We start from the raw sequence: 12,005 nt of genomic DNA on the forward strand, positions 1-12,005 counted from the left end.
ACTGGTGTGAGTGTGAGTGGGGGGCTGTAGTACTAGATACAGGCAGCACAGAGTACTGGTGTGGGTGTGAATGTGGGACAGTAGTGCAGGGTACAGAAAGGGTGAGGGCACCAGGGCGGGTGGGCTGTCGAGCAGGGTACAGGCAGTGTGGGGGTACCAGGGCAGGCAGGCTGTAGAGCAGGCTACAGGCAGTGTGGTGTAGGGGTGTGTGTGCGCGTGGGGCTGTTGTGCAGGGTACAGGCAGTGTGGGGGTACCAGGGCAGGCAGGCTGTAGAGCAGGCTACAGGCAGTGTGGTGTAGAGGTGTGTGTGTGTGGGGCTGTTGTGCAGGGTACAGGCAGGGCGGGGGTACCAGGGCAGGCAGGCTGTAGAGCAGGCTACAGGCAGTGCGGTGTAGGGGTGTGTGTGCGCGTGGGGCTGTTGTGCAGGGTACAGGCAGGGCGGGGGTACCAGGGCAGGCAGGCTGTAGAGCAGGCTACAGGCAGTGTGGTGTAGAGGTGTGTGTGTGTGGGGCTGTTGTGCAGGGTACAGGCAGGGCGGGGGTACCAGGGCAGGCAGGCTGTAGAGCAGGCTACAGGCAGTGCGGTGTAGGGGTGTGTGTGCGCGTGGGGCTGTTGTGCAGGGTACAGGCAGGGCGGGGGTACCAGGGCAGGCAGGCTGTAGAGCAGGCTACAGGCAGTGTGGTGTAGAGGTGTGTGTGTGGGGGGCTGTTGTGCAGGGTACAGGCAGTGGGGAGGGGTGACTAGCATCTCCACCCCCAGCTGAGGGGAGAAGTGTGCGGCGCATGCGCAGACCTGAACGTGGGCCGCGGACCGCCCCCCCTGCGCCCGACCGTTCGGCTTGGCTCCCAGCCCGGCTCCGAGCGAAGCCCCGCTCGCGCTGAGGCCTTTTTTTTCCCTCTTCGCCTTCCGTAGCCGCGTCACGCGCTGGGGCGGGGCCGAGCCGCAGGGGGCGGGGAAGGGGAGCTGCAGGTCGCGGGCAACCGCCGACTCCCGAGTGTCCTCGCGCTCCGCGGGGAGCGGCCGCCCGGCGCCTGTGCTCGCGCGCCTCACGCGCCGCCATGCTGGGCCTGCGCGCCCTGCTCCTGCGGGGCGCGCGCGGGGCCGGGGCCTGCCGACAGGTAACGGCCGGGCCGGGCCGGGCCGGGGCGGGGGGGGGAGGACGTAGGGGGCGGGGCCAAGTGGTGGGGGCGGGGCCAGGAGTTATGGGGCGGGTCGAGGCCATATGGGGAGGGGGAAGGCGCATGGACATGGTGGGGGAGGGGCTGTAGGGGGAGGGGCATGGACATGGTGGGGGAGGGGCTGTAGGGGGAGGGGCATGGACATGGTGGGGGGAGGGGCAGGGGGGGGAGGGGCTGTAGGGGGAGGGGCATGGACAGGGTGGGGGAGGGGCTGTAAGGGGGAGGGGCATGAACAGGGTGGGGGGGTCAGGCAGTGGGGTGCTGGGGGGCATGGGCAAGGGGGGGCAGCTGGCAGCAGGGAGGTGTCAGTGCTGCTGCCCCGGGCGACTGACCAGGCGTCGCTGTCCTGCTCCTTAGTGACCCATGCGGCCAGCCCGCTGCAGGGCGCCGCCTGTCTGTCTGGGAGCATGCAGAAGGGGTTATTACCCTTTCCCTGCTGGAACTGACATGTGCCAGGTGCGTTTTCACTTCTAGCTGAGTCCCTACATAGACTCTTGGTCTTTTGGTACTAAACCATCTAAAAGCCAGCTCAGAATTGAACACAGCGAGTGGCAACAACAGTCTGGGGTTTACTCCTTCACACTGGAGTAGGGATGTTAGATAGCGGATAATTGCATAGTCGAATAACTACGTGAATTCTTACTGATTACTCCACAGGGGTGGCGAGGTGCTAGCGGCGACTTCCCCTGCTATACTGTGGGCAGGATATATTTTGGTTTGTGCCCCGAGGCATGTGTGAATTGGGGATGTAAAATCCCATTGAAAATGTTAACCGGTTAACCAGCTGTCATGTGCCACTGGTGGGGAGCCACTGGAGTAGTCTCCCACCTGTGGTGCAGCACGGTGGGTGGCTGAAGTGACTCTTTGCCTGCATTGTGAGCTGGGGCCAGACAGCACCCACATTGCAATGCTGGTCCGTGGCTGCTCCTGCTGCACTGCACTGCACTGCGGACAGGGGCTGCTGTGGCTGCGTTGGGAAGGATCTGCCACACCACAGGTGGAGGGCTATTCCAGCAGGGCAGGCCCCACTGTACCGCAGGTGTGGATCTGCTTCAGCCACGCCAGATGCTGGTTAACAGGTTACTGGTAAGCCTCACTCAGTCAGTGTGATGCTTACCGAGTAATCGGTTACCTATTTACATCTGTAGTGTGAATGTGCACCACTGGGAGAAACACAAACATAGCTGGGTCTTCTGCTTATCAGCTGGACAGCACTGGAATCTCAGCTTACAGGGAACACTACTTGATACGTTATTGTAACAGGAGATTGCAACATCAGGTTGTAGCAATGCAGTGACTGCCTGGGAAGACATTGTTATTTAATTGGAAACTCTCAACCACTGTCTTATGCACAGAGAAGCAGATCCAGGAGGGTGCTGTACTCACTGGTGTTTTTTAGGGCTTGTCTACATTGCAAAATGTATGGTGTGTAAAGAAGACCGATCATTTGAATTGGATGACACATTGCTAACCATGACTTAGAGGTCAATGTAAGCCACAATGAACTGGGGTTAACATAATGTCATCAGACTGTTCATAATCATGTTCTCAGACAGTCACATTTTGTTATGGAGATGAGGCCTTGGAGTCTTCCAGGGGTGTGGTGCAGTTTCCTTTGGAAAGGAGAAAGCTGAAGCAACAATGATTGTGCCCTATAGAAAGTCAATTATATACACTTTAATGCTTGAAATACGTTTCAGAGCAACCTCTGAACATGCACTCATGAAGGTTATCAAGAGCAGAAACTAACCTTGACACTGATTCACTATTTGCTTGTACAGTTCTCTGAATCTTTTTTTGTCCTTTTGAAGCTTGACATTGAGTGGGTAAATAATAACACATTGAACAATTGTGGTTACTCATAATATATGCAGGTTTAAAATTTGTGTGACAGCTTTCTTACATTAAGAAACAATGAACCTTGAAGGAAGCCAGGGATTTCTCTATCAAGGTTAAAGTTAGGATGCCCCAAAAGTCATTTAAATGGTGATCTATGCCATTTATAATGCACTTTAAGGAATTTGCATAACACAGGTTCCTGCAAGGGGAATACTTAAGTTTTTCATCACACAGCACACTTTTATTTTGTAGAATTTGTTGCCAGGGGATGTTGTGAAACTAAAACTATAACTGGGTTGTAAAAGATAAGTTAAAGGAGGATAGATCCATCAATGACCACTAGCCAAGATGCTCGTACTCTGGGTGTCCCTAAAGCTCTGATTGTCAGAAGCTGTGACTACTAGATGATAGGGGATGGATCCCTCAATAAATGCCCTGTTCTGTTCATTCCCTTTGAAGCATCTGGCACTGGCCACAGTTGGAAAATAGACACTGGGCTAGATGGGCGTTTGGTTTGAGCCAGTATGTTCTTTTGTTGGGTAGATAGGTGACTGCAGTCATGGGCTGGGTCTGTTGGAGCTGCTGAGGAAGCTGTCGAATGTTCACAGTTCATTATGTGTTGGTTCTGCTCTTGTTTTGGTAGTAACACCAGCTTGGCCTCGATTCCTTCTGTTTAGTCATTTTGACTTGCTGTCAAAATCTTCCTGAAGAAAGGAAATGAGAGAAGGGAAATACTGATTTTTAACAATTAATAACTCAGTACAACCTGATCAGAATCTCATGGGACAAAGAGTGCTTTAGTGGACGAGGACTGTCCCTTGCTAAGTATTAAAGGCCTGCTGCAAACATTGGAGATGACAGCTGCTCAAAAGATGGCAGGACTCCTTTAGAATGGAAAGTGTTAGGCAGGCTAAATTAAAAGCATTGCTACCAGTTTCTGTCTAGAAATGAGATGCACTGAAATCTAGAATGAAGCGGCAGATTTTTATGACCCCATTAGTAACTTTAACTTTTTTTTTTTTTTTTAATATTCTCCATTCAGGTCCATGCATCTTTTGCTACAGGGCCCCGGCAAAATGATGGCACATTTTATGAAATTCGTACCTATGATGTTAAGCCATCAAAGATGAAGGAGTTTGTGGAATTGGTGAATAAACATATCCACCTTCGTGCAGCTCATTCAGAGATGTTTGGATTCTGGACTGTGGAGTTTGGGGGCATGAATAAAGCCATCCATATTTGGAAGTTTGGTATGTGCATCTTCACTTCATATTGCTCTTATGTGTCATGTGAAACAGGATGTTTCTTTTGGGCTCTTAAAGCTTAAAAAAAATTATTTGTTTATTTATAAATAAACAAATAAATTTAACTCCTACACTAACTACTGAAAACAAAGACAGTAGAACCTTAGAGTTTTGAATACCTCAAATAAAGGATGTTTGTAACTCTGAACAAAACATTATAGTTATTCTTTCAAAAGTTTACTACTGAACATTGACTTAATACAGCTTTGAAACTTTACTATGCAGATGAAAAATGCTTCTTTTAACCATCTTAATTTAAGTAAACCAAACACAGAAACAGTTTCCTTATCTTTTTAAAACTTTCCTTTTATTTTCTTAGTAGATTACATTTAACACAATACTGTGCTGTACAGGTTTGCTTTGTTTTGTCTTTGTTGCTGCCTGATTGCATACTTCTAGTTCCAAATGAGGTGTATGGTTGGCTGGTTTGTACCTCTGGTGTGTGTAACTTTGAGATCCTGCTTTACTTGCAGAATTAAGATACAGCATTTTTGACATCTTTATCCTAGACAGTCTTACAGGATGTTGTCAAATGCAGAATATTCTCAAATAGTCAATGAAGAAATTGCAATTGAGAATCTTCACTGCAGTATCCACTCACATTTAGGGCCTGATCCTGTGCTATTGAAGGGAAGTCAGTGAGAGTTTTTAAAATTTATTTCAGTGGAAGCAGGATTGAGTTTTCAGGGTAAAGTCCATGTATGAATAGTTGTTCTGAACCGGCCTGTCCAATATTTTAGACTCCCCTCTCTCCTTTCTTGCTCAGACAGGGTCTGTCTACACTATAGGACAAAGTCAAATTAATTGCTACGTTAATTGCATAGCTGAAGTTGAAGTAGCTTAACTTGGCTTTTGGCGCCGTCTACACTGCAGGAAGTAGAAAGGAGCACACTCTCCTTTCAACTTCCCTTACTCCTCATGAAAGCAAGGTTACCAGCATTGATTGAAGCACCCCTATCAGTTTGCATTAGCTGTCTTAACTAGACCTGCTAATTCAAACCCTGGAAGATCAACAGCGGCAGCTTTAATCTTCCTCTGTTGTGTAGGTGTACCCATAGGCCAGTGGTCCCCAACCATTTGGGGTTGCCGGGCGCCAGGGGGCGTGGCTGTTCGCCTGCCGGGTACCCGGGGGGCGGGGCCCCCCCATAGCCACATTCCCGGGGCCGGCGCTCTCCCCTCAAGCGCCACGCACCCGGGGCCGGCGCTTTCTCCCCCCTCCCCCCCAAGCGCCGCGCGCCCGGGGCCAGCGCTGGTGCTCTCTCCCCCTCCTCTCCCCTCCCCTTCCCCATGCGCCGCTGGGGGTCAATCCGCGGCGCCCCCGGGGCTGGCGCTCACCGTGCGCCACACGCGCGGGGCCGGCTCCGCGCATGTGCCATGTGCCCGGGGCCAGGCCAGCCCTGAGCACTTGGCGGGCGCAGACAAATGCCCCCGCGGGCGCCATGGCGCCCGCGGGCACCGTGTTGGGGACCACGGCCATACGCTATGTCAACACTGGCAGCTTCTTGTGCAAGAACTGTTTTGCGGAAGAGTTCTTGCACAAAAAGTCTTCCACAAGGGCACGTCTATACTGGCATGTGCTTTTGTGCAAGAGCATCCATGGCAGTGTGGATGCTCTCTTGCGCAAGAAAGCTCTGATGGCCATTTTAACCATAGGGGCTTCTTGCGCAAGTAATTCATGTTGCCTGTCTACACTGGCCTCTTGTGGAAGAGCTCTTGTGTAAGAGGGCTTATTTCTCGTGGGGAGAGGAATAACTCTTCCGGAAGAAGCCCTGTTTTACAACGCTAGACTGTAAACTTACTTGCGCAAGAACGTGCGTGCAGTGTAAAAAGCAGGCAAGTTTTTGCACAAGAACGGCTGTTCTTGCGCAAGAAACTGCCAGTATAGATATAGCCCTCATGTTTAATCAGTCTTGTCGTGTGCTTGGAGCCACTTTCATACTGGAGGACCAAATAAAGCTCCAGACCTGAAAAAATAATTAAGTGGATGGACCCTTGCACTAACATAGAGCTCCAGTGAAGTCATAGCAGTTTTGTGAAGATCTATATGCTTACCTTCAGGTATTGGATGGTAGATTAGGATTTATTTCTACTCTGGGGCATTAGTATTTTTTTTTTTTATTTCCCCAGTCTATTCTTTGAGATCACCTGTCTGCACTGATAAAACCATTGTTGTTCTGAGCAGCTGTATAGAATAACCTTCCCCTGCTCTTCACTGATAGATCCAGTATCTGTACATCAAAATATTTTGAATTAAGACTTAATAATCAAATCTTTTTTTAATTTCTCAAATTCCTTTGTCTATTCAACTGCTTCTCTTTTTCTTGGTTAATTCCTTAATTTTTTAATGAGGAAATCACTGAGTAATTTATTGTATTAGGGAAAATTGAGATAAAGCTTGTGTTTTGTTTTATTTTCCTTGCTTGATTTGTTCTCTAACCATGTTCCAAGTGCAGCTACATATCATTCTGTCTTTTTCAGATGCAATCAGTTTTCTTTTTACATCTTTTTTGTTAGTTAAAATTAATTTGCTTAATTGTTCCCTGTATTTATATCAAGGTACTGGTATTTCTCATTAGTCTTCGTTTGTATGACTGTCGTCTTAAATTATTGAAAATTTTGTGTGTGCATCTGTCTATACCTTTTTAAATCCTAGTTCTCATCTGAGCAAAATCTTCAATCTAAAATGAGAAAACTAAAGTAAATATTTTCAAGGAAAAGGCAAAACAATTACTTATTTTTTCCATGTCTCAGTCTCTCTTGAATATATTTTCAACTAGCTATTTGGCTGTTGGTACAAAACAAGGAGGGACATCATGCCTAATTCTAGATACTAAGAGTGATTGTGAGCATCAGCTTTTGTTAAAAATCCTTTTTCAAGCAGAATCCTTTTATGTGAATTTTGCTTGAAAAAAATCAGTTTGTTCTCAAAATGATTATATTAACTTTGAGGGCAAAAGAGGATATTTCTGAAGAGAATTAAATTGTTCTTATGTTAAATTCCAGACTCCCAAATGACTTAACTTTTGAATAGCTTTTCTGTCTTCTACTAGCAAATTTATTTTAAATAAATCCATTGTGACATGAATGGAAATAGAACCTGACAGAACTGAATATAAAAATGTTTAGCACCTTAGAGACTAACAAAAATATATGCTATCATGAGCTTTCATGGGCAAAACCCACTTTTTCAGATAAGATGATCTTGAGACAATATAGAACTGAATATAGACTTTTAACATCTTTCCTTTTTGGTAGATAATTTTGCTCAGAGAGCAGAAGTCCGGAAAGCAGTAGCCAATGATAAAGAATGGCAAGAAAAATTCATCTCTCCAGTTCTTCCCTTGTTGAAAAAACAGAAAAATGAAATTGTTTACTTGGTACCTTGGTGTGAGATTGGGAAGCCTTCAAAGGAAGGGGGTGAGCTTTATCTTTTTTTGTGTTGATGAAAGCTATTTGTGTGGATTCAGTAAGAAACAGCTGAATGTTTTAACCAAATGTTATGTGACAGGCTAGGGAAGAGCTCAACAGTTGCTTTCTTTTACAGGAACCTGTAGGTCAGGGTAGGAGGTTAGCATAGAGGTGTTCATGCGTGTGTGGGTGTGGGTGTGTGCATACTACATTTGCATGAATTGGTAGCTTGTGCAGTTCGGTTGGGAATAAACTGGATGAACAGTTAGGATGAGCAATCTGTTCACCCTTCAGCAATTGCATTGAGTATTTTTCTTGTAACTTGCTTTCCCCTCAATGTATGGGAATGCATAGACCCACTAACTAGACCCCTAGGGGATCGATCTCCACAGCACTGGAGTAAGTGCAGACATGGCTTCAGTCTCTAGCCAGGCTAATGCTGCCCTGGTAAGTAGATTGCGTTCATAGATTCTGGAGAAAAGAGTCTGATGATCACTTGAAATGGCTGTGCTTCTCTTTATCTTTGAAACGGCACCATCTATGTGCAGGGTCATTTAGTGAACTCTTAATTGTTTTAATTTCTGTGCCCCAAATCCCATATTCCTATGTGACACGATGAATATTGGGACTGTTTGGTTTGGTCTACTAACCCCAAAAAGATAGAAGTTACTGCTTTAACTGAATCACAATATATGTGAGCATGGCCTGTGAGATTTTAGGACCTTGACTCAGGTGATTAATTTGATGTTTCATGGTTTGTACTGCTGTATTCCTTCCCCATCAGGGGTGTACGAGATGGTTACTTTTCAGATGAAACCTGGTGGGCCAGTTCTGTGGGGCCAGTCGTTCAGAGCTGCAATCAGTGCTCATCTCAATACAGGCTACACGAAGCTGATTGGTGTTTTCCACACAGAATACGGATTACTTAACAGAGGTACAACACTAGTCAGTTTCCAGCATGGTCATGGTCATAGAGGGTTAAAGGTGCAAATCAGCAATACTCATGGGAGTATCAGACTCCTGATTAATGTAACTGCACTTCTGAGGCTGCATTTTGTATCTTGCATGGCTTTAGCTAATTTCAAACGATGGTGTCTTATTTTGGTCAGCATACATTTCCCACATTTAGCATCCATGCTGCTCGCACTGAATACTGTTATTGTGGTAATGGTGTGCTTGTCTAACTGTAAGGTGGTGGTGGGCAACCAGTGGCCCATGGGCTGCATGTGGCCCACTGGGTTTCCACCTGCAGCCCACAAACCCCGTCTGCCCATCTTCCCCATATGCCTCTCTTGCATCAGGGCACCAGAGCCCTGCACTTCCTCCTCCCTCCTAATGCTGTCGGAGCACCATGAATTGCCTGATTTATGCTCCATTCCTGCTCCTTCCCCTTCCTCCCAGAGCTAGAAGGCTGTGAATACGAAGGACAGGGCTTTGGTGCCCCTGTGAGTGAGAGGTGCGTGGGGGAGGGCGACAGCCTGCAGGGCCACAGGTGGAAGCACAGTGGGCCACAGGTTGTTATTACCCACTGATATGACGTATGACCCACTCACTATTCTTGGTTGCCTGTCGCTGCTGTAAGGACACTAGGAGCCAGTGCTAGCACTAGTTCTTTGTGGAATTGAAACATCAAAATACAGATCATGCCGATAAGCAAGCTCTGAAATCCTTGAAAGGATTTACATTTCCAAATAAATTGGTTCATACTTGCTTATGGATGATTCGCCCCCCAAGTACAGCCAAATTTTACTCCTTTTTGCCAGGGGAAAAGGCGCAGCATCTTGGCACTAGTTCTGATATCACTGTAAGGGCGCGCACACACAACTGCCTACCCACTGAGCGCCACTGTTTCTTCTGCCCTTGAATCATGTAAACTCTCCCTGAATTCAAGTTGACCGGGGAGGTCTACAGACAGTTTGCTGAAAGTAGAGTTGTGTCTTAAAAGTTAGAAAACGCAATGTTAAAAATAGGGATGCTCAATTGTGTTTAATCAACTAATGGAGTAGTTGATGGAATTCCCACCCGGTTCTTACTACATTTAAAAGGCAGAGGTGCTGGCTCACACCCAGTCCCAGATGTTGCGCCTCTGCTTTTAAAATGTACTACATTTAAAATATACCCTAAATAAACTACATTTTAAAGGCAGAGGTGCAGCGTCTGGGAGCGGGCATGAGCCGGGATGCTGATTCCTGGCTTGTGCCCCGTCCCCTGCTGCGCCTCTGCCTCTCCATGGAGACAGTGCTGGGGGGAACCGGCTTTTAAGCTGGCTCACCCCAGCAATGACTCCTGCTCCCTCTCTCGCTGCCTCTATCAGCTGCAAGGGGTGGGGAGCAGTTAGTCGAGTAGAGACTCGACTACTCGATAAGCATATTCTTATTACTCGGCTAGTCGCTTACATCCCTAATTAAAAATCAGCCTAAGGAAAATCTCTGCAGAAGAATGTCTTGTAATGTACTTGTTTGATGACTTGCTGCTTCTGCATAGAGGGTTGGAGAACAGAGCAAAGGGCATGTGGGATATTTCATACCCTAATTTAGCTATGGTCTCACTCTTGTTTGTTTTGCTCATGTTTTCGAAGTTCATGTGCTTTGGTGGAATGAAAACCCTGACAGTCGTGCAGCAGGGAGACATTATGCTCACGAGGACGCCAGGGTGGTAGCAGCTGGTAAGCAAGGCTGTGTCTTTTCAGCATGCCTACTGAAAATTCAGAAGACAGTTAATTAAGAATGCAGTCTTGTATTAACTAATTCTATGTATTTCATTTCAGTGCGGGAGAGTGTTAGATTCCTGGAGTCCCAGAAAAATATGCTCCTGATTCCTTTGTCCTGTTCACCATTGAAATAGTTTTCTACCAACTGGTGTAATGGCGGACAACACATAACTTTCTTACAGCATTTTTATCTGGACTGTCGTATGGGTCTCAATAGCAATATAACTTAGCCAAATACCCTTCAGTTTACAAGTATGTGGATGAAACCTGAACCCACAGGCTCAATCTTAGCCCTAGTCCTTTGCACTCCATGCCACCATAAGAATTCAGGGCCTGCCCACTATGCCGTGAACTCTGCAAATGCTTCTGATTAGCCATAAACTTCTCAGTTTATTGCTTCTTGAAGATGCAACTGGTACAAAAAGGCCTTTCCAGAGTTCACAGCTGTGCCTGTGCAAGGACAATCAGAGAGCTGTTATCTGTATAATGTGCTTTGCTACCTCCTCAGAAGGTCACAACTTCCCTGTTACTACTTGTTGCTCTAAGAACCAGGAACCCTGACCTAGGTTTTGCATGCTGACTGTACACCTCACAGTGTGTTTGCTTGGCTTTATTATTCTGTAAGGTTGCAATGAGGTTGGAATATGCACAGTAAAATAGGTGAAGATAGAGAGAACTCAGCTTAAGTATCAGGAGTATCTTTTTTTATTTCAATGACTTTATTGCAATGAATTTAACTTTTATTGCGAGTCCCTCTATTCAATTATGACTGAGCAAACAGGAAGTGAGACGATCACTTCTTCATGCAAATACTTGTTTGTTGTGCTGAAATTGATTATGGATGAACTGATTAATTCTGAAAGTTTCTTTATGGATTGTATATCAGATTAACTGGCCTACTAAAGTACACGTGCCTACTCTTTTGGAAAAAGCTTTGTCAGACTGTAAAAGTTTAAATCCAAATAAAAACTTTGATTAGTGTTCTGCATCTTATATACAGCCATATTACTTGAGTTTCTTTCAACCAAAAGGTTATCAGTCTCACAGGATAACATGGCTACCCCTCTCTGCAAAAACTATGAGGAGTCCTGTGGCACCTTAAACACTAACCTTATGCCCAAATAAAGCTGTTAGACTTTAAGGTGCAATAGGACACCTCATTTTTCCAAGAGGTTATAGTACCTCTATAAAAACAGCATCCTGAAGGCTCTCTATGTTGGCTTCAGCAGCCTTGCTCCTTAACTTGCTGGAGGGAGTCACTGAGTATGTAGATGCATGTTCCTCTTCACAATCTTCATCTGTCTGGGACTAAACATGAAATTGTGGTTTAGTTTACAAAGCATTTCCCTCAGCATTACCAGCAAGATGTTAATTCAGTTACTTTATATGCTGAATATCTCAATTTGTGTATAAAGACTTACAACTAAAGCCTGGTTTTAAAATCAGGAAATCAATGGGGAAAACATTGTCTTTACTCAAGTTGCATCCCTTGGGCAAGTGTATGCAGTGTAGATAGGCCATGATTGAAGTTGCCAACTTTAATATTCCCCTTAGCTGTACATTGC

General features: G+C 46.2%; 2 protein-coding genes across 3 annotated transcripts in view; one reads left to right on the forward strand and one right to left on the reverse strand.

Moving 5' to 3' along the window:
* Positions 1-924: 924 nt before the first annotated feature.
* Positions 925-11,433, forward strand: NIPSNAP3A (nipsnap homolog 3A). 2 transcript variants are annotated; one of them, XM_075931354.2, is made up of 6 exons: positions 925-1,119; positions 4,061-4,268; positions 7,578-7,739; positions 8,515-8,664; positions 10,309-10,395; positions 10,498-11,433. In XM_075931354.2, exons 1-6 carry the CDS (start codon positions 1,060-1,062, stop codon positions 10,572-10,574), a joined length of 744 nt encoding a protein of 247 aa, XP_075787469.1. In that variant the 5' UTR covers positions 925-1,059; the 3' UTR covers positions 10,575-11,433. The 2 variants fall into 2 exon arrangements, with proteins under 2 accessions (XP_075787469.1, XP_006111149.3); XM_006111087.4 differs by lacking the exon at positions 925-1,119 and adding an exon at positions 1,547-1,635.
* Positions 10,748-12,005, reverse strand: part of ABCA1 (ATP binding cassette subfamily A member 1) — a 121,683-nt gene continuing 120,425 nt past the window's right edge. The window contains exon 51 of the transcript XR_012904577.2: positions 10,748-11,748. The gene's annotated coding sequence lies outside the window, so the exon portion shown is untranslated. The remainder of the gene's footprint in view (positions 11,749-12,005) is intronic.

Source organism: Pelodiscus sinensis, chromosome 6, assembly GCF_052426305.1.
Source record: "Pelodiscus sinensis isolate ZL-2025 chromosome 6, ASM5242630v1, whole genome shotgun sequence".
Taxonomy (NCBI): Eukaryota; Metazoa; Chordata; order Testudines; family Trionychidae; genus Pelodiscus; species Pelodiscus sinensis.

Bases quoted from the DNA above. Each gene is read 5' to 3' on its own strand.
- NIPSNAP3A (XM_075931354.2), top strand. From the start codon at position 1,060: ATGCTGGGCCTGCGCGCCCTGCTCCTGCGGGGCGCGCGCGGGGCCGGG. The intron at 7,740-8,514 runs GTGAGCTTTATC...CTTCCCCATCAG, and splicing joins GAAGCCTTCAAAGGAAGGGG to GGGTGTACGAGATGGTTACT. The intron at 8,665-10,308 runs GTACAACACTAG...ATGTTTTCGAAG, and splicing joins ATACGGATTACTTAACAGAG to TTCATGTGCTTTGGTGGAAT.